This window comes from Rana temporaria, chromosome 2 (genome assembly GCF_905171775.1).
Source record: "Rana temporaria chromosome 2, aRanTem1.1, whole genome shotgun sequence".
NCBI classification, from domain to species: domain Eukaryota; kingdom Metazoa; phylum Chordata; class Amphibia; order Anura; family Ranidae; genus Rana; species Rana temporaria.
The window spans coordinates 394,859,534-394,882,112 of record NC_053490.1 but is presented as its reverse complement, the minus strand read 5'-3'; the positions used below and the strand labels follow the sequence as shown (position 1 = coordinate 394,882,112).

The 22,579-nt window shown below is 42.3% G+C and overlaps 1 protein-coding gene across 1 annotated transcript in view; it reads right to left on the bottom strand.

Moving 5' to 3' along the window:
- The window catches only part of EFHC2 (EF-hand domain containing 2), a 135,103-nt gene extending 122,812 nt beyond the window's left edge, over nt 1-12,291 (bottom strand). The window contains exons 1-2 of the mRNA XM_040338063.1: nt 12,184-12,291; nt 695-883 (exon numbers count right to left, since the gene is read on the bottom strand). Coding sequence (XP_040193997.1) covers nt 695-883; nt 12,184-12,225 — 231 coding nt within the window. The 5' untranslated portion in view covers nt 12,226-12,291. The remainder of the gene's footprint in view (nt 1-694; nt 884-12,183) is intronic.
- Between the last annotated feature and the right edge of the window lie 10,288 nt (nt 12,292-22,579).

The window sequence follows — 22,579 nt, the reverse complement described above, 5'->3', positions numbered from 1 at the left end:
CTTTACTTATTCTCTCTTTTGTCCTCCTTTTCCTTTTCGTTTCTTTTCTCTCTCCCCTTTCCCCTTCCCTTTTTACATTTTATTTTGCCTGAAATGCCCTAAGTGAATCCGTTCTGGCACACCAACTGACTAGTGCCTGGATTTATTTTACGGCCTTTCCCTCGTTTGACTACTGAGTACTCTTCCTAAATGTATGTTGATAACGGATTGGCACTCTTACCCTTTCTAATGTTTTCTTTATACGTTTTCTGATGTTGGACCTATGGTCTATCTACTTTGCTTCAATGTATCTAACATTCCATGATCTGACTGTTTGCTGTTCATGGCTTGTATACTGCACTCTTGTTAATATGGTTTTATTTGGCTCGCTAAGTCTGTACCATGACATTTTTCTTGATATGACAATCTGAAAATACCTGTTTTGTACTCTGTGTGTGACTACTCAATAAAAAATTTGAAAAGAAATACCTCCAAAAGAAAGCTCTATTTGTGGGAAAAAAAGGACGCCAATTTTGTTTGGGAGCCACATCGCACAACCGCGTAATTGTCAGTTAAAGCGACGCAGTGCCGAATCGCAAAAACTGGCCAGGTCCTTTACCTGCGTAATGGTCCGGGTCTTAAGTTGTTGAGTACCAATTCTTCCATACCTTATCCAGATCCAACCCACCAATATTTGCACAAACAAAATACACACCTGTTTATCAAATGCAACCCAAGAAGGAGCATCACTGCCTATTCCTCGAGGGAAGACACTGTACTTAGGCTTCAATTTCTGTCCAGGAAGTGGTTCTCCTCCAATGCCTGACTTCTCTTCACCCAGCAACATAGAGATATCATTGGAGTAGCCAAAATGCTGAGACTTATGGAACTTTTCTTTTCCTAGCTGAAAATATAAAAAAATATATAATATATTGTATACTGTATATAGTTTACAGCTATACCGCACTATATATCACAACATTACAATACAATTTGGGGATGGACTATGCACGCATGACCAGAGCAGAGAAGATTATACTGGCAGGAAATGAACATTGAAGTTCCATACATATTTAAACATTTTAGCCAATTTCACCTAATCAACAAAAACTACTTCAGTGAGTGCTCAGAATTAGGGATGGGCTACCTGTTTGAGTCGAACATGAGTTTGACTCAAACATCGGCTGTTCGATCATTCGATGAAGATCGAACATTATGGGCCGTTCATCGCAGTGCATTGCTGGCTGATGATTGGCCAAGCATGCACTATGACCCGCATGCTTTGGCCAATCACAGCGCTGTCAGCGAGGAGAGCCGTAATTGGGGTGCCTTTGGCCAATTATGGCTGAGGGGGTTAAGTCCACGCCCCACACTATAAAATGCCTCCTGCACATCGGCCGTGTGTATTGTGTTGGTGGCGTTTGTTGAGAGAGAGATAGTTAGCTTCAGTGTATTTAGTATATATATACGCATCCCGGGTTTGTATATATATATATATATATATATATATATATATATATATATATATATATATATATATATATATATATATAGACTGTATCCAGTTTAGCTAGATCTCACTGCAGACCATTCCTGTTGTACTGTTTCTAAATGACTTCATGTAGGCAGTTGATTCAGTTAGCTGCAGCGTATTCAATATATATACATCCCAGCTTTTATATATGTATATATATACTGTATCCTGTGCAGCTCGATCTCACTGCAGACCATTCCTGGTGTAGGATTGAGGGGGGAGGGTGAATTAGAATTACATCGAGCAGACAGGTCAGTTAGTGGTCAGACATTAATGGAGAGTGGAATGGGGATAGATGGGGGAAAGGTTATGGCAGGTGACAAGAAAGTTCCCATGTTGCAAACAGCCACTGGAAATAATAGTGCCATTTGTACTACTATAAATTATATGAAAAACACCAGAGAAAAAAAATGTAACAATACATTTAAGTGTTTGTTCACCAATGCCAGAAGTCTGCCAAGCAAAACAGGTGAGCTGGAAGCTCTGGTGCATGAGGAGAGCTATGATGTAATCGGTATTGCTGAAACTTGGCTTCAATCCTCACATGACTGGGCTATTAATATTCCTGGCTATGCTCTCTTTCCGAAAGACAGGGTAAAAAGGAAAGGTGGAGGGGTCTGTCTCTATGTGAGAAGTGACCTCAAAGCAAGCGTGAAAGAGAACCTGGTTGATGGAGAGTGTGATGAGGCTGAAGCATTATGGGTGGAACTGCATACAGATGTGCGTAGTTCAAAATTAATCATTGGAGTTTGTTATAAACCACCCAATGTTAATGAGGAGGTGGAGACTCAGCTCCTTGCACAGATGGAAAGGGCTGCAAGGTCTGGGACGGTGATAATAATGGGGGATTTTAACTACCCAGAAATTGACTGGATTAATGGCACTTCTGGGACAGTTAAAGGACAAAAATTTAAAAACCTATTGCAGGACAATTTTATGGTGCAGTTTATTGAGGCCCCAACTAGGAATGATGCCCTGTTGGACCTGATAATCTCAAACCATGCAGAGCTTATTACTAATGTTCAGATAAAGGAACACCTGGGTAGCAGTGATCATAACATGATTTCATTTAATATTAACTATAAGCAAGAAATACATACAGGAAATATTAAAACACTAAATTTTAAGAGAGCAAATTTTCCAAGGATGAGGGCTGCTCTCCAGGACTTGGACTGGGAGGGACTATTGGCACAGCTGAACACAGAACAGAAATGGGAATTCTTCAAAAAGACTGTGTGGAACCTCACTGCAAAGTATGTTCCCATGGGCAATAAGTTTAAAAGGCTAAAAATAAAACCTATGTGGCTCACGGTCAAAGTTAAAAAAGCTATAAACAAAAAGAAAGTAGCTTTTAAAAAATATGAAAATGAAGGAACACTAGTGTTGTTTAAATGTTACAAAGAATATAACAGGATATGCAAAAAGGAAATCAAGGATGCAAAAATTCAAAACGAACGACAGATTGCAAAAGATAGTAGGACAAACCCCAAAAAATTCTTTAAATATATTAATAGTAAAAAGGTGAAGTCTGAGCATGTAGGCCCCTTACAAAATAATCTAGAGTGGGTGACTGGGGACAAAGAGAAGGCAAATTTATTAAATGTTTTCTTCAGCTCTGTGTATACAATGGAGCATGGGGGAGCTCATGTCCAAAATGGGGGTGGGAGTGACACAGCCTCAAATCCACAATGGCTCAAAAGTGATATGGTCCAGAAATATTTAGACAGAATAAAGGTGGATAAAGCACCTGGACCTGATGGCATCCATCCACGGATCCTAGGTGAGTTGAGCTCTGTCATTTCAAAGCCACTGTATCTAATATTTAGGGACTCATTAAAGACAGGAATAGTACCACTGGATTGGCGCAGGGCCAATGTGGTGCCCATATTTAAAAAGGGAACAAAGTCTTTACCAAGTAACTATAGACCTGTTAGTTTAACTTCTATAGTTGGGAAGATACTGGAACGTTTAATAAAAGACCACATGGATGAGTTCTTGCTGGAAAAAAACTATTTAAGCAGCAGACAACATGGATTCATGAATGACAGTTGTCAGACAAACCTGATTTCCTTTTATGAAGAGGTAAGTAAAACCCTGGACAGAGGCGTGGCTGTGGACGTGGTATACTTGGATTTTGAAAAAGCGTTCGATACAGTTCCGCACACACGGCTCATGTGTAAGGTAAGGTCTACAGGATTGGATATATCAGTTTGTAAATGGATAGAAAACTGGCTGAAAGACAGAATTCAGAGAGTCGTGGTTAATGATTCTTACTCTGAATGGTCCAAGGTTATCAGTGGTGTACCCCAAGGTTCAGTGCTGGGACCCTTACTTTTCAATATATTTATAAATGATATTGGGTCTGAGATCAAAAGTAACATTTCTGTCTTTGCAGATGACACCAAGCTATGCAGTGGAATAACGTCCTTACAGGATGTCTCCAATTTACAAGCCGACCTCAATGCTCTGTCTAATTGGGCGACTAAGTGGCAGATGAGGTTTAATGTAGATAAATGTAAAGTTATGCACTTGGGGGCTAAGAATATGCATGCATCATACATACTAGGGGGAGTACAACTGGGGGGATCTGTAGTGGAGAAGGATCTGGGGGTTTTAGTTGATCATAAGCTCAATAATGGCATGCAATGCCAAGCTGCGGTTTCCAAAGCGAGCAAAGTCCTTTCTTGTATTAAGAGAGGTATGGACTCCAGAGACAGAGATATAATTTTGCCCCTGTACAAATCATTGGTAAGACCTCATCTGGAATATGCAGTTCAGTTTTGGGCTCCAGTTCTCAAAAAGGACATCGGAGAACTGGAGAAAGTGCAGAGAAGGGCAACCAAACTGATAAGAGGCATGGAGGAGCTCAGCTATGAGGAAAGATTAGAGGAACTGAATTTATTCACTCTTGAGAAGAGGAGAATAAGGGGGGATATGATCAACATGTACAAATATATAAGAGGTCCATACAGTGAACTTGGTGTTGAGTTATTCACTTTACGGTCAACACTGAGGACAAGGGGGCACTCTTTACGTCTAGAGGAAAAGAGATTTCACCTCCAAATACGGAAAGGTTTTTTCACAGTAAGAGCTGTGAAAATGTGGAACAGACTCCCTCCAGAGGTGGTTCTGGCCAGCTCAGTAGATTGCTTTAAGAAAGGCCTGGATTCTTTCCTAAATGTACAGAATATAACTTGAGTATTAAGATTTGTAGGTAAAGTTGATCCAGGGTAAATCCGATTGCCTCTCGGGGGATCAGGAGGGAATTTTTTCCCCTGCTGTAGCAAATTGGATCATGCTCTGCTGGGGTTTTTTGCCTTCCTCTGGATCAACTGTGGGAATGGAGTTGGGTGTATAGGATTTTACTGTGTTTTTTATTTTTGTTTTTTTATTTTTTGTGGTTGAACTGGATGGACTTGTGTCTTTTTTCAACCTGACTAACTATGTAACTATGTACTGTTTATAAAATACTTCTGGCGGGCAGTTGATTCAGTTAGCTGCAGTGCATTTAATATATATATATATATATATATATATATATATATATATATATATACATACAAGCTTGCCAAGCCTATACCTGACTGTAGGCCATTCCTGGTGTACGTGTTCAAAGACACTTTCAGGCAGGCGACTCAGTGAGCTGCAGTGGATAAAATATATATCCAGTCTCTTACATATATGTAGCACTACCCCCGAAAGAGCTGCTGGTTTGATTTGGGTGGCACGTTACCCCTGTCTTCCCGCCGTCTAGGGTACTGGATGAGAGCTGTAATAAAGTCAAAGTCCACACAACAGGTGTCTTTTCTGTGCTTTTATTACCCAACAGGGTAAAAAATGGTAAATAGTAGAAAAGGTGAAGGGATAGAAGGTATGGAAGGCGATTCAGGTTTAACTGGTTACTGGAAACAGTCCTGCTTCCAACGACAATTCTCTTCGCCACTTTAGCCAAAGTGGGTATAGCGCACCTGGATAGGCCTCTCTCACCAGCCTAGCAGCCAGAGTGTCACTCGGAAACCCCAGGGTGAAGTCTCTGCCACAGACCCTCCCAAAGGTGGAGATAGATTTGGTCCAAAATCCTTCTCAACTGGAATCAGCACCCGGATCTCCTTCTAACAGCTTTAGTTTAGTCAGGAACTGGTAGGCGACCATCGTCCAGCCTCTCAGAAATGAAGAGTCCTTCGATGAACAATTAGGCCTCTCCTGAGACACCAGCCTCATGCTCGGTATCTCCCGGACAGGTTCTCCAGCAATCGGCCTCCTCCCATAGGACGGACAGCCCAGGACCACTTGAATATAACGGACCCAGCCTATATACTGGGCCCGCAGGTAGATTAGGTGCTCCGGGCCAACGTGGTTCCGGAGCCAGAAACACTGCAACACATACACCCCGGCCAGGAGGGCCACACATGGGTTTGTGGGATGACTGCCCAGGTGGATGGCAGCAAGGCGACGACGCCCAACCAATGGCGTCTGCCCCCTAAATACCCCTCCCCAGCATGCACAGCGAGGCGATCAACCATCCTGATTGGCTGCCGAGGAGAAGTATCCACACGACCCTGACTCTTCTGCCACCTACCATCTAGGGGTGCCTGGAAGTCCCCAGACAGCATGCATGGGCACACAGCACAGCCAGAGCTGGAACAGAGGCCTTACATTTAGCCCAAATAAACATGGTCAGAGGCAACTAACTCTCTGACCCCTCTAAATTTACAGCAGCACCGGCTATGAAAGTAGCCAGGCGCTACACATATATCCACTGCATTGTAGTCCAGCCAAGCCTATACCTGACTGTAGGCCATTCCTGGTGTACATGTTCAAAGACACTTTCAGGCAGGCAGGTGACTCAGTGAGCTGCAGTTCATAAAATATATATCCACTGCATTGTAGTCCAGCCAAGCCTATGCCTGACTGTAGGCCATTCCTGGTGTAACATGTTCAAAGACATTTTCAGGCAGGCAGATGACTCAGTGAGCTGCAGTGCATAATATATATATATATATATATATATATATATATATATATATATATATATATATATATATATATATATATATATATATATATATATATATCCACTGCATTGTAGTCCAGCCAAGCCTATACCTGACTGTAGGCCATTCCTGGTGTACGTGTTCAAAGACACTTTCAGGCAGGTAGGTGACTCAGTGAGCTACAGTTCATAATATATATATCCACTGCATTGTAGACCAGCCAAGCCTATACCTGACTGTAGGCAATTCCTGTTGTACATGTTCAAAGATACATTCAGGCAGGCAGGCAGGTGACTCAGTGAGCTGCAGTTCATAAAATATATATCCACTGCGTAGTCCAGCCAAGCCTATACCTGACTGTAGGCCATTCCTGGTGTATGTGTTCAAAGACACTTTCAGGCAGGCGAGTCAGTGAGCTGCAGTTCATAAAATATGTATCCACTGCATCATAGTCTAGCCAAGCCTATACCTGACTGTAGATCATTCCTGGTGTACTGTTTTTAGTAAACTTCAGGCGTTGTTTTGCTAATCTAATTGTACAGTATGTCTGAAAGGCCACGAACAAGAGGCAGACACTCACAGGCCACTAAAAGAGGGCAAGCAGACTCTGTGTCTACAGCCAACAGTGGTGGTCGTGGACACGGTGCATCCTCAGCACGTGGCCGTGGGGCACGCTTGGCATTTTTTTTCGGCAGCAGATGCCCGTGTTGAGCCACAACATGCAGAAGAGTTGGTAGAGTGGATGACCAAGCCGTCCTCACCCTGTCACCAGTGTTGTCAACCGTCCGTAGATTTATGGACAGCTCGTAAAAACAGGGCACTTTTCTCCTGTCCTTGAAAGTCCATGGCAGGATAAAATTGGCAGTAAAAATCGCGGCGACCGGCTCGTGACAGAACTGCGCGTGCGCAGTTCCGGAATTTGACGAGAACATACGATCTTCCTAAGCCGAGTCTTACTGCTGCCTCTGCTAAGCCCAGCCCACCCGCCGCACAACCAATGATGTGTCAGGCAGGGTCTGAGTGGGCGGATTTGAGAAGCCTCGTCATGGTAGAGTGGACAGAGCACTGAACAGATGCTGGCGCGTGTGGGAGTCGGTCGCTGCGTGGACTGCACTGGTGCAATGGACCCCTGCCTGGCTGAGGCTGACTGAGCTTGGTGGTGAGTGCACTTACAGTCTCAGAGAAAGACAGAGACAAGCAGCCCGCAGGGGGGATGATGGTGACAGGGGGGATGTCTGATGGTGGCAGGCCTTTGGAAACAGGACACCCCCAACCCTTGCATTATACTTTTCCAAAATTAAAGAAATCCATCACATTGAGAATCTGACAGCGTGCTCGAAACACCAGCCTGAGAACTTTCTATACAATTGGTACTACAGGGTAGACTATGGGAAGAAAAGGGGTCTAGCCCCAAAACTGGGCAAATGGTTATTAGCTGTGAACAAATACTGGTAATAAGAGCAGCTTGTTGTAAGTGAAAAAACATATGTGATATAAAAATGTATTAATAAATGTATCTGAACCGCGCTCTCTGTGATATGTATAAAAATAGTAGTCAAAATATTGATTATTAATACAATAAATCATATACACTACAATAAAGTGCAAGTGCATAATTTAAGTGCATGCTCCAAAAAACATTAAACATTAGCCAAGTACATATAAAGTGTTCATAATAGTAATAGTTAAAAAAAATCTAAAAATAAATGTCAAGAAATTATTGTCCAAATAAATTTGTGTATATAAGTCTTCCTAATCCTGGTGAAACGATTAGGAGTGTATCTTCCACCACCAACACCTACCAAACATCCTACTCACCAGAACACCATGACACCCATTACAGGTAGTCAAAACCACAGAGACAACAGACCAACAAAGGAAATTCTCCTGATATCGAATCGTGCCGTCAAATGTCCATACATCAGTGGGACAATGAAAGGAAGAAATGGACTCCCATAGTGAAGTTCTTCACAATTTATTTAAAAAAGTTTAAAAGGCCAATGTATCAATCGCAGCATACAATATGCTGTATGCGCGCCAGCTATGTTGCAAGGGGCGGGAATGACGTATCATGCTCAAGGCACCCTGCGCATACACGTTTCGTCAGCATGCTCTGACGTCATTGGGGTCCACTATACCTAATATTAGGAACACAGGTCTAGTCTTTCCAATCACTAAAAGACTCATTCTCATCATATGGGCATCATATGGGCATAAAAACTGTAAGGCTGGGTTCACACTGAAGCACAGAGCGGCTCACATCAGTGGTCTGGTGCGTCCCTGTTTACTGTTTCAGCCTGATTTCAGTCCGATTTTTGGGCTGAATTCGAACCTGAAACGGACCAGAAGACGCACAGGACTTCTGTGCAATTTGCACCAGAGGGGCTCTGGCGACGTTTGAACCAGTTACAATCTCTGACATGCGAATTGTAATGCGGGGAAACCCTACACAGAAAAAATATGCATATTATACCAGAATCGTGGTGTGAACAAGGCACATAGAAAACAATTGTTTTCTTTGTGCTCTTGCAGAGACAAGTGCAGAAAAACTCACATCTCTGTACATCTTTGTTTTTCAATCACACCTTCCCAGTTCCTACATTCCACTTCCTTCCATTTATCAATTACACCTTCCATGTGAACCCCACTTTCCACACCTCCCACTACCTTCCCTTTATCAATCATACCTCCCCTGCCTTTCTCAATTCCCACATTCCACTCCCCCCACACTTGTTTTTCTTTTTCAATCACACCTCTCTTTTATTTTCTAGTTTCTACATTCCACTTCCCCCCACTTCCTTCTCTTTATCAATAACACCTTCCCTGTGGACCCCACTTTCCACATCGCCCTTTCCCCCACTACCTTCCCTTTATCAATCATACCTGCCCTGCCTTCCATAGTTCCCACATTCAACTTCCCCCCACTTCCTTTCCTTTACCAAGCACAACTCCTTGCCTTCCTCCTCCCCCCACACCCAATTTCCTTTACTTTTTTAATCACACCTCTTCTGTCGTGCCCAGTTTCAATGTAAACAATGTCTCCATGTGCTGTATCTCCTCCAGCCAGCCAGTTCACATCACTTTTGTGAATATTTACATAATATCATAAGAGTAGTTCAGTGTCCATAGTAACAGTGAGAGTGGGAGTGATCAGGGATTTTTATTTATTAAGCAATAGTTTAAGCTGCCATGAATGGCTTCATTCATGACAGCTTGCTTACTATTGTGATCTGTGATTGGCTACAGCTAATCACATGGTACAGGGTGCTGTGATTGACCCAGGTACCATGTGATAGCTGTGGGCCAATGAAAGCATCACAATAGTAAGAAAAACAGTCATGAATGGAAGCCATTCCTCACTGTTATGTTTACATTGTAATCATGCGATCACTATGACCAATTATAGAAATCACATGGTCATAGCAGTCACGGTCATGGACACAGCGGTCACGGGATCATGCCCCAGGGGACTCGCTAGTGTGCATATGCTAACCAACATACGGGTACGTAGTTGGAACTGCAACTGCCTCCTGTTCACAGTAAATGTACTGTGGGTGGCCTGCAAGCTGCTAAAAAAAAAATTTGGGGGTTGGTTTTCCTTTAATAATAAAAATCAGGAAATATTCATCATCATTTGCAACCAAGTAAAATCCCTCAATCTGTCCAGAGAAAAAACAAGGTATAATCCACCTGCATATATTAGGTAATTGTGATGATATGTACAGTTTTACTAATATATGTCAAAATTGCAAAACTGGGTTCAGGCACTAAAATATAACTAAAGCTAAACTTTTTCTTTTAGCTTTGGATACAATGGAGAGGGATTAGAGCGCCTGTCAGTTTTTATTTCTGTCTGTGTTCCTGTTAAGGAGATTTGTCCTCTCAATTTGTCCTGTTTACAAATTTCAATGAAAGTAAAAGAAAATCCCAAGTTTTGGTTTATCTATAGGGGTGAGCATAGGGTGTGCCAATGTGTCTGGGCACACCCTAATCACCTAGTGCTCATTAGCATTATTGCTCTGTGTGGTAGCAGGGAGACCAATGTGCCAGGGCCATAAATATGTAAACACACACGCATGTGTTTGAGCTTTGAGGTGCACACCTTAATGCAATAGGCTGCGCACACCTATGGGTTTATCCAAGAACAGTAATAGTGGGAATATTTTCCAATGGGGACACTAGTTATGGTAACCCTGCTAAGTGAAAACCAATGAATCCCTCACTTTGCAGGGTTTCCTTTTATTTCCTGTTTTTTCTATGGGACATGGGTGAAGGGTAATCTCCCCAATTGGACACAGATGGCAAAAATAAATCTTACAGTGCTAATAACTCTACCTTTAGTCAATATAAAATAAAAAAATATTGCAGGAAAAAAATCTTCATTAAAACGGCATGTTATTGATATACATATAGGATGGAATGAATCATCTTCCTAATGGCACCACAGTGAATTCAACCAAAAAGTGCCTGTCACCTTAAGAGAAACCTGCTTACCGAAAGGCAAGCAAAAAAGGCATGTGGCTATAGCCCAGCCAAGGCCTTTAGCTTGCACAGGCGATCTCTGGCTGAGTATCACAGGATCACAGGATGAATAGCTGTAGATCTCACAAGCCCTGGCACCGTTTATGGAGTTCGTGACCACCATACTCAGTATTTGACCCAGAAAAAAAGACAAGGGTCCTCGCACTATGTCAGTCCTTGGCACTCTTGTTGGTGGCCTGTGTCACCCCGTGTGAGTATAGTCAGGCCCCTATAGTCAGGAACCTGCATCCAATTCACAATAGCAGGAGACTCTATGGAGCCGGTTCACATATCTTCTCTGCGGTACAGGAGCCCTGTGCACCTTTTGGCCCGTTTCAGGTCGGAATTCAGGCAGAAATCGGACCTGAAATAGTGAACCAGGATGCACCGGACCCCTGCTGTGAGCCGCGTGCGGCGATGGTGTAAAAGGGTTAAAGGGGTCCTCGGAATACCAAAATAAAAATCTGCAGTGCTGTGATGTATTGCGATGCAATTGTATCAACACGTATTGTGGAAACACTGCTATTTCTTTCATTGTGGCTTGCAACTTAATTTAACAGAAGTCTATGAAATTCGCAATGAAGTCCCAAAAAAGGGTGCAGGATACGTTTTCAAAGTCGCTGCAACTTGAATTGTAACCATTTGAACAGTTCCATTGCCGGCAATGGGGTGCGACTTGTCATGCTATTTTGTAATGTCAGATCGCATGCCAAATCGCACCAATTTGAACCACAGCTTAATGGGCTCTTTGAATCTGAAAACTGGCAAAGGAAGGTTTAACACAGGCAGCACATTTGAAATTATGGCATGCACAAATTTGTTTTCAATGCAGTGCAACGCAATCCTCCACCTCGCACCATGCTGTGGCCAATAGAACATAATGAACTGTACTATTTGACGTTTCAAAAAATTGGCTCTAACGCAGCCAGTGAGATGAAACGACCTTAACTTTCAATATAAAACTTTTAGATGCTATGTTGGGAAAGAAAACAGAAAAAAAAAAAAGAAACAATACTACTTTAGGTCACTTTAGTTATACAGCAGTTTTGTTACACTATCACACACACTATGGAGAAAGTATGTAACAAGTTCTATGGGCAATTCTATATAAATATCATGTACATGTAAAAAAGAAAATCATCAAAGAATACGTACATTTCTATTAAAGGAATTCCCAGGAAGGAGAGGTAGAGCCATGCTGATTCCTCTTTGGCTATCACACACACTGAAACACTGACAGGGGAACCATGGAGACAGCTTTGTTTACTGACTGTTACTTGGTAACTCATCAGCTGACAGGGAAACTTTTTTTTTTACATTGCAGCTTTATTTCAAAGGAGCAGTTGTGACGTTCAAGTCTAAACAATAGCTGTGGAGGCTTTTGTCAGTTGTGTCTGCTTTTGTGTAAAGCAGCACATACATTAGTAATTTGTTTTGTGGGTTGAACAAAAAAAAAAAAGGACTTGATTCCTCCATCCACACACTCGATGGGGATGGGGAAACCTTCCTGTTGAGCAATTGTATTCTGACAGCGGGCAGATCTTTCCACTATCAGAAGACTCTGATCAGCACTGCCTGCGGTACTGATTGAGCAGAAATTTCCCAGCATGTACAGAAAACAACTTTACTACAACCAGTCTTCCCATACATGGATCAAAATTTGGCCAGTCCCTGCTGAACCTGCCATATTTCAATCTGTGTATGGTTGGCTTTAAGCCGGTCATGCACTGGTAGATTTTCGAACGGACATTAGTACAAAAAAAATCCCGTCAGTACATTCAATGTCATTAGAGACTTCACATATGTCATTTGAAAGTATTTCAAGATTATGGGGTAGATTCATAAAGAAGTTACGCTGGCGTATCTATTGATACGCCGCGTAACTTCTAGGTTGCTCCGGCGTATCTTTTTTCTGTATTTAGAAAACAAGATACGCCGGAATTGGGCTAAGATCCGACTGGCGTAAGTCTCTTACGCCGTCGTATCTTAGTTGCATATTTACACTGGCCGCTAGGTGGCGCTTCCGTCGATTTATGCGAGGAATATGCAAATTAGGTAGATATGCCGATTCAGAAACGTACGTCCGCCCGGCGCATTTTTTTACGTTGTTTACGTTAGGCTTTTTCCGGCGTAAAGTTACCCCTGCTATATGAGGCGTATCCTATGTTAAGTATGGACGTCGTTCCCGCGTCCAATTTTGAAAATTTTACGTCGTTTGCGTAAGTCGTTCGCGAATAGGGCTGTACGTAAGTTACGTTCACGTCAAATGCAATGACGATTTGCGGCGTAATTTCGAGCATGCGCACTGGGATTCTTTCACGAACGGCGCATGCGCCGTTCGTAAAAAACGTCAACTACGTGGGATCACAATAAATTTATATAAAACACGCCCACATCATTCACATTTGAATTAGGCGGGCTTACACCGGACCACATATGTTACGCGGCCGTAACTTAGGGCGCAAGTTCTTTATGAATACGGAACTTGCACCCTATGTTACGGCGGCGTAACGTATCTGAGATACGTTACGCTCGCGGATAGATACACCATTGTATCTGAATCCGGGCCCATGTTTTTTTTTTTTAACCACTTCAGCTCCAGAAGGTTTACCCCCATCATGACCAGGCCATTTTTTGTGATACAGCACTGCGTTACTTTAACTGAAAATTGCACGGTTGTTTGATGCCCAAATAAAATTGGTGTCCTTTTTTTTCCCACAAATAGAACTTTCTTTTGGTGGTATTTAATCACCTCTGCGTTTTTTTGTTTTTTTTTGCATTATAAATAAAAAAAAAATGCAGACAATTTAAAAATATATATATATTTTTTAATTTGTGCAATAAAACCAATTCAATAAAAAAAAATTCAAAAATCTAATTTCTCTATAAACAAAATAAAAAAATCAGAATAAGCCTATAATGGTTGGTTTGCGCAAAAGTTATAGCATCTACAACCTATAGAATATACTTTTTTTAATAGTAATGGCGGTGATCTACTTATAGCGGGACTGTGGTATTTGCAGTGGACAGTCGGGACACTGACACTTTCTGGGAGCCAGTGAAACGAATACAGTGATCAGTGCTAAAAAATATGTACCATCACTGTATTAATGACACTGGCTGGGCAGGGGTTAACATCAGGGGAGATCAAAGGGTTAAATGTGTGCCTGACCAGTGATTTACTATTGTGTGGAGGGGAGGAGTGCTTGTACAAACAGAAGGCATGGATCAGTGCACATTGCTTAGCAGAGACACAGGATTCATGTCTTCTGTAGTGACAGAACAGCGATCTGGCTTGTTTACATACCATCATTTTGCCTGTGTACTGAAGGATCGGGGGTGCCGGCAGACATTGAGTCCACCATACCCTCAATGAGCTCCTGCTGTCCAGGGGAAGCAGGCCGTGGGCAGCACACATGCCCCAAACCCGGAAGTGCAGGATCACGTACTAGGAATTATTCCTGGATTAGCAGTAGCTATCCGCATAGAAAAATATATTTATTACAATACATAATCAATATAGAATATCAAAAATATCAAAAACAAAGTTAAAAGCATTTTTAGAAAAGTACTGAGAGTCACCACATGCCCCAGGGCTAAGCTAAGAGCATGCTGGACAGTTTCCAACGCGTTTCAAATGGTATACATCCTTCTTCAGGGAAAAATTGTGCAGTATCACTTTCTAAAGGGACTAAAAAACATAATGAATAATCAAATAATAACAACCAAGGGTAAAAAACAGACTCAGACATGATTTAGGGGATATAGAAGTTTGAGACATAATTTTCCCTCATTGGCTTTTCACCTCTCTCAGTCTGCTTTAACATTCTTTTTCCTTTTCTCTCTATTTCTCTTTTTCTGGAGGTCTTAATAATCATTGCCTTATCTATTTTTTTTATTATTATATTTCCCTCGTATTAGACCACCTTGGGGAGGCTGGCCGGATACGGCGGGTGGCTCTCCCTGTTTTGTGGGGTTCCCCCGCTGCCCTGCATACCTAGCGTCGCCCTGGAGTAACGTGGCGCAGCTGGTCTATTTTTGTTGACATTCGACGCCCGCGTCATCGCATCCCATGCAATGCGAGATGTCGGCGCGGCTGTTCTATACGTGCCGCATCAATGTCACGTGACCCGTCGCGTTGTGACACAGACGTATGCGCCGGTTGCATGGGAGTGACGCGGCCCACACCATGGAGAGACGAGACGCAATGGCGTTCCTGGATCCTCGTTTCTCCATGGGCTCTCCGTTTCATGGACACTCCTATTCATTTTTCTTCGTTTTCCCGCCTTTTTGAAGCAAGACAGAGCTCAGTGGGGGAGGTGATTATTAGTCCAATTAATTGACCGAGGTACGTACTTAAGGACGCCAGGGGGGTGGCCTTGGCATCCATTTCTCTCCTATCTCCTGAAGGAGTAGGAGCATATGTGGCGTTTTGCTTGTTGTCTGATGTTTTTTTGTCCAGAGATCCCTCCGGACCTTTCATTGTGGGTGGACGGAGCTCTCTTTTGAGCAGGCCCCTCCCTTGGATTGGTGAGTGTGTTTTCTGTTTCCCCCACTAATCTTTTGATGCTGGGGGGCCTTTACATATACACTCTATGGATCTTGTTATCTGGACATTTATACATTATATATCCTTATACTCTCCCACTTCTCCAGCTATACTACGGGAGAGGAGCTTTGTTTTTGGATTTTGGCAAAAGAGGAATTCTTTCCCTATTCCGCCCCTTATGGTTTGGAGTCTGGGGAGTCAGCGGCCCATATGCCAATCCGATGTGTCTTCCGTGACACCCACTGCCTGGTCTGGGGCATCCACGTCTCGGGTCCTGGGGTGCGTTCTCTATTGAATTGAGGGTGAGTTTTTTCTGATGGTCCCTCCTCTCTGCTTTTTGGAGTGGTTTTCCTCGATAACCCCCTTCTCTTTCATGTCTGAGTCTGTTTTTTACCCTTAGTTGTTATTATTTGATTATTCATTATGTTTTGTATTCCCTTTAGTAAGTGATACTGTACAATTTTTCCCTGAAGAAGGATGTATACCATTTGAAACGCGTTGGAAAACTGTCCAGCATGCTCTTAGCTTAGCCCTGGGGTGACTCTCAGTACTTTTCTAAAAATGCTTTTAACTTTGTTTTTGATATTTTGATATTCTATATTGATTATGTATTGTAAAAAATATATTTTTCTATGACCTTAGTTGTCGCATATAATTTTTGTTACCTCAAAAACCCCACCCATTTGGAGGTATTCAGTTTTCAATTGATACGAGGGATGATGGAAACCACATGCCAGTATACATGAGCTACCTTTTCCAGCAGTAGCTATCCAGTCCCTGATGCTGATGTTGTCAATCAAGTGTTTTTGGGATGTGTAATCTGTGCAAGACTGTGGACTGCCAAAGTAAATTCTTGCTTTCACCCAAAGCCCAATTTTTCCTCCTCACCTGTTACTTCTATACAAATAGGTAGATTCAGTAAGAGTTAGGCCGACTTATCAGTAGATAAGTCGACCTAACTCAGAATCTACGCCGACCTATGTTTAAGCGTATGCTCATACAGAGATACGCTTAAACATATCTAAGATACGACGGCTTGCGCCGTCCTATCTTAGATTGCAATATTTCGGATGGCCGCTAGGTGGCGCTTCCATTGCGGTTGGCGTAGAATATGTAAATGAGGAGATACGCCGATTCACGAACGTACGCCCGGCCGACGCAGTACTTTTACGCCGTTTACGTAAGAGATAGGCCACGTAAAGTTAGAGATTGGCCCTAGTGGAATAGTAATGTTAAGTATGGCCGCCGTTCCCGCCGCGAAATTCAAATTTTTTACGTCGTTTGCGTAAGTCGTCCGCGAATCGGGATTTACGTAGTTTACGTCCACGTCAAAATCAATAGGCCCGTGTGGCGTACTTAGCCGCAAAGCACACTGGGAAATGTAGGCACCCGGCGCATACGCAGTAACCAAGAAACGTCAAAAACGTAAGGTTAAGCCTTATTACCATTAAACACGCCCCCCTAACACACATTTGAATTCGGCGCCCTTACGCCCGCCCGCTTTAGGCTACGCCGCCGTATATTAGCAGGCAAGTACATTGAGAATCATTACTTGCCTAGCTAACTTACGGCGGCGTAGCCTAAACACGCTAAGCTACGCCGCCGTAACTTTATTCCATTCTACCTGAATCTAGCTATATGTCTACAAAACAGACACCAGAATTTATCCCAAAAAAAAAATCGAATATTGTTTCGAGTGCACTAATTTGTGGCCTCATCATACAGACTGGCTCTCTAAGCTGTTGTTTATAAAATAAAGAAAGCTTGTAGGGAAAGTTTCATTTTTTCTGCAGCAGGTTCTAAACACAGTACAGATGCGCCACTTTACAGGCAGACTAAGCCCCCCCCCCCCCCCCCAAGGTACTATATTTAAAGGAATTTTTCATTTTTATTATTTCACTTTAACCACTTAAGGACCGCCTCCTGCACATATACGTCGGCAGAATGGCACATGCACGTACCTGTACGTCGCCTTTAAGAGCCCAGCCGTGGCGCACGCGCAACCCGGGCCGAAGCTCCGTGACCGTGGACTCAATCGCCGCCGGTGTTCCGCAATCGGGTCACAGGAGCTGAAGAACGTGGAGAGATGTGTATAAACACACCTTCCCCGTTCTTCTGTGTGGCAGTGTCACTGATCGTCTGTTTCCTGTTATAGGGAACGACGATCAGTGGTCACACCTGAAGCCACTCACCCCTACAGTAAGCCTCTTGCAACCAGTTTTCTATCCAGGTGCATACAATATCATTAATGCCAAAAGACCTTAATTTGTTAATTTAAAATGTATGGGGTATTTTATCAAATGCCTATATGAAATCTAGGTACGTCCACAAGCCTTCCCCTATGCAAATTACAACTTACCTCCTCAAAGAATGTTAAAAGATTGGTCTGGCCAAAACAGTCCTTCATAAATCCATGTTGGTTACTAGTAATGATACGGTTTCCATGAGCAAACTCTAGGACAGTGATGGCGAACGCGTGGCACGCGTGCCGCTCCCGGCACGGCAAGCTGTTTCGGTGGGCACGCCACACGCTATGAAAAATTTCAAAGAACACACTAAAATCCATTTGTCCCCACTGCACCCCAAACTACAACTCCCACAGTTCTCTAGGGCTATTGATGACGTGTCTGAGTGGGAGTGACAAAGAAGAAACTCCCGGGGGTGACGTGCGTGCATGTGTGCGTACGCACGCTGATCCAATCAAAGAAGCTGTCTCATCCACACCGCACAAATCAGCGGTGACGTGACTGGGAGCACACACGGCTGGAATCAGAGGAGCCTTTCGGCGGGAATAATAAGCTGCTGGAGCAAGGTCAGACACTGGGAGACAGGAGTTAATGTGCAGTGTACAGTACAGTTATCTTGTTAGACCTAAGCCTGCCCCACTCTCAGATATCAGGTGCTAGCTCAGCAAATAATCAATTGTGCAAAAAGAACAGCCTCATTACTGTCATTGGGAAACATTGTGCCCCATCATTGGTGTTAATCAGCCTCATTATTGGTGTCATTGGGAAACATTGTGCTCCCCTATTTTTTGTCATTATTGGTGTCATTGTGCCTCATTATTGGTGTCCTTAGGGAACATTGTGCCTCATTATTGGTGCCATTGCCTCATTATTGGTGTCATTGTGCCTCATTATTGGTGTCCTTAGGGAACATTGTGCATCATTATTGGTGCCATTGCCTCATTATTGGTGTCATTGTGCCTCATTATTGGTGTCCTTAGGGAACATTGTGCCTCATTATTGGTGCCATTGCCTCATTATTGGTGTCATTGTGCCTCATTATTGGTGTCATTGGGAAACATTGTGCTCCCCTATTTTTTGTCATCATTGGTGTCATTGTGCCTCATTATTGGTGTCATTAGGGAACCTTGTGCCTCATTATTGGTGTCATTGTGCCTCATTATTGGTGTCATTGGAAAACATTGTGCCTCATTATTGGTGTCATTGTTCCTCATTATTGGTGTCATTGTTCCTCATTATTGGTGTCATTGTGCCTCATTATTGGTGTCATTGGGAAACATTGTGCTCCCCTATTTTTTGTCATCATTGGTGTCATTGTGTAAAAAATGCTTCACTCCGCCCTTCCTAATAAAAAAGCACTGCTCAGCGCACAGGAATAAGCAATTAAGGTTACTGATAAAAGGCAAAATAGGCACCTGGATACACAATAAGCAGCCGCTTATAAAAGAAATATATGCAAGTGACAGTAAACAAAAGAAAAGTATGAATGACAATAGTCAAAACAGTTCGGTGTGTACTGTAGCAGCGCTACAAATAGTGTTGCTCACGAATATTCGCATTGCGAATATTCGGCTCGAATATGGCATATTCGAGAAATCGCGCTATATTTCGAATTTCGCGGTGAATATTCGCAATTCCGAATATTCGCATTTTTTCAATTTGATTTTTAAAACAGATCACATCCTATCGACGTCTAAAAGCATTGCTGGTATGATTAGAGACCCTGGGCCGAGTAGCTAAGCTGAGGCGATCCTTTTATGTTGCCGAATATATAAAAAAAAACATTGCGATTTTTCGCTATTGCGAATGCGAAAATGATTGCGAATTTTCGATAACTGTGGTAGGAGAACTCTGATTGTCTCTGATGCAAAAGGGGGGGGGCTTTGTGTATGTTTCTGTTATGAATATTTGTATGTTTGATATTATTTTTTTTTGTAAGAAGGAAAAAATTGCGCATACCTTAAAAAAAGGGGAGAATACAGCAGCAACTCAAAAATGTTATACAACATAATTTAATACAAGACAGAAAATGGAGTCGCTCTACAAGAATAAAAAATATGTCTAGTGACAAGACATGTGGGCAAATTTTAAAATAAGCAAGCGCAAATAACTTGTGAAATACACAGTGAAACAAATATATAAAGAAATATAGTCCCAATAATAGAAAAATAATCTTTCATAAAAATGTCTTTGATATGTGAAGTGAAAAAAAGTCCAAAGCATGCAGCATGAACGTGTTCAATCTTCAAGGTGTTTGATTGACAAACGGCTGTGACAGATGGATAGAGTAAAGAATCACCACCAATGCAAAACACTTTTTATTTTCTATTGTAAAATATCACGAATATTCTGAGCCAATCAGAGTGCTCCTTCTGCATTTGCCGAATATTCGCAATTATTTTGTATTGTAAAATATCAAGAATATTCTGAGCCAATCAGAGTGCTCCTTCTGCATTTGCCGAATATTCGCAATTATTTTGTATTGTAAAATATCAAGAATATTCTGAACCAATCAGAGTGCTCCTTCCGCATTTGCCGAATATTCGCAATTATTTTGTATTGTAAAATATCAAGAATATTCTGAGCCAATCAGAGTGCTCCTTCTGCATTTGCCGAATATTCGCAATTATTTTGTATTGTAAAATATCACGAATATTCTGAGCCAATCAGAGTGCTCCTACAGCATTTGTCGAAATTGCGCAATAAATATCGCATTCGCATGTTGCGATATTTCGATAAAATATCACGAATATTCTGAGCCAATCAGAGCGCTCCTCCAGCATTTCTCGAAATTGCGCAATAAATATCGCATTCGCATGTTGCGATATTTCGATAAAATATCACGAATATTCTGAGCCAATCAGAGTGCTCCTACCGCAGTTATCAAAAAATCGCAATTATTTTCGCATTCGCAATAGCGAAAAATCGCAATCATTTAATTTCGATAAAATATCACGAATATTCGAATTTAGCGAATATATCTCGAATATTCGAATATATATTCGAGATATATCGCGAAATCGAATATGGCATATTCTGCTCAACACTAGCTACAAACAGAGTATGCACTCTGAAACAAGTTCTATGGTGACATAGGTATCCCAAATAATGGTGCGGGTGGACAGCGGCAATAAACTGTGTTTTCATCAATCTGTGCTTCTTATCACCAGGAATATTTGTGTTTCACCACGTGGGGGGATAACAACCCCTTATGGGGATGCACTCACCAGACCAAAGGTATAAATCAGCATTGGATACATCAGCCTCTGCCACCAGCCTTGCACTCTCCACAACTCTTGCTTAAGTGTGTCTTGCTCGTATACATATAAAGGAATGAACTTTTGATAGTGTATTATCGTTTAAAAGTTTATTTAGCAAACCCACAGGTCCCCTTACAATATATGCGTACCATAGTGCAATAAAACATAAGCATGAAATGTACTGTGCCTGATTGTAAACAGTAACTGGCGCTCCAGCGCGTTCCTCTGTTTCTGATCCACCAGGCTGACAGTCTGTCGGTCGTTTGATGTTGGCCACACCCTGACGCGTTTCGTCATTGGCTGACTTCGTCTGAGGGTGTGGCTGCAACATTCGGCGACCTGTTAAATAATGGAGCGACTCTCTAGGTACCGCCCCCCTAATGCCGTGATGGCGTCTGTCCCGCGCATGCGTGTTAAGCATCGCGAGGTCCGCGTCAGGCACAGGGCAGAAGTGGGGCGTGTATTCACACTCCTTGTCCAATCCGGACCGGGAACGTGTGATGCAGCTTAGTGACGCTGGTCTCGGACGCATTGACGTCCGTGAGGCCAGTGCCCACAGTAGGGCGGAAGTGAGCTCCGAGGCTCATTATCCAGCACAGCCGCACATTGTGGAATGAAGCCTCTGCCCACAATGGGTCCGGACTTAACACCACAATGTTGTGACAAGTAGGATGCGCGCGCATCTCGATAACGAGAACTGCAGGCGCGCTCATCCTTATCACTTCAGCCAGTCAGTTTATGGTGTCAGAATCTCTCATTGCGAAATCACACACGGATGTTTGTTTTTAAAGAGTGTTCACCCAAGCGAGAGATCCATACATAAATGTATGCACCTAATAGCTGTGCCATTGGAAACCAGATAATAAATAAATCATCAATATATATATATAAAACCACATCAATATATATAAAAAAAACAAAGGCATCAGTAATAAAACAGACCATACTCAAACATAAATAGATTAATATATAAAGCCTACGTAAGACATAAGCACAATATAAAATCTAAAAAGAAATCTTAAAAAGAAGTCAATATTAATACAAGTATAAAACCATATAGATATAAACTCTATATTAAAATGTATGTTTAAAAGGGGGCCCCTTAAATATAAATCAATATAATACATTAAGACATAATAATAAATGTTAAAATACATAACGACCACACTGTGACTAAGAAATCCTTAGTCTAAAAGATGCACAGCTCATATTATTGTGTGCATGTTATGTAAACTCCAAAGAGACATGAGTGACTGGTCAAGGAGCTAAATGTGCTCAGTATCATAATATAGGTTCCAGGAGAACCGGATCTAATGTGGAAATAGCTTATGTGTCACTTATGAAGCAATTAATGTCTAGTTCAATGTTCATGCCTTTAGGCGCAAGCGATTCGGTCAAATAAATCCATTTCGTTTCGCATTTCGATAGTTCACGAACTCTATGGCTTCCTCTCCAATTTTGCATTACATGTTGGACTCCCCAGAATTGTAGTCCGG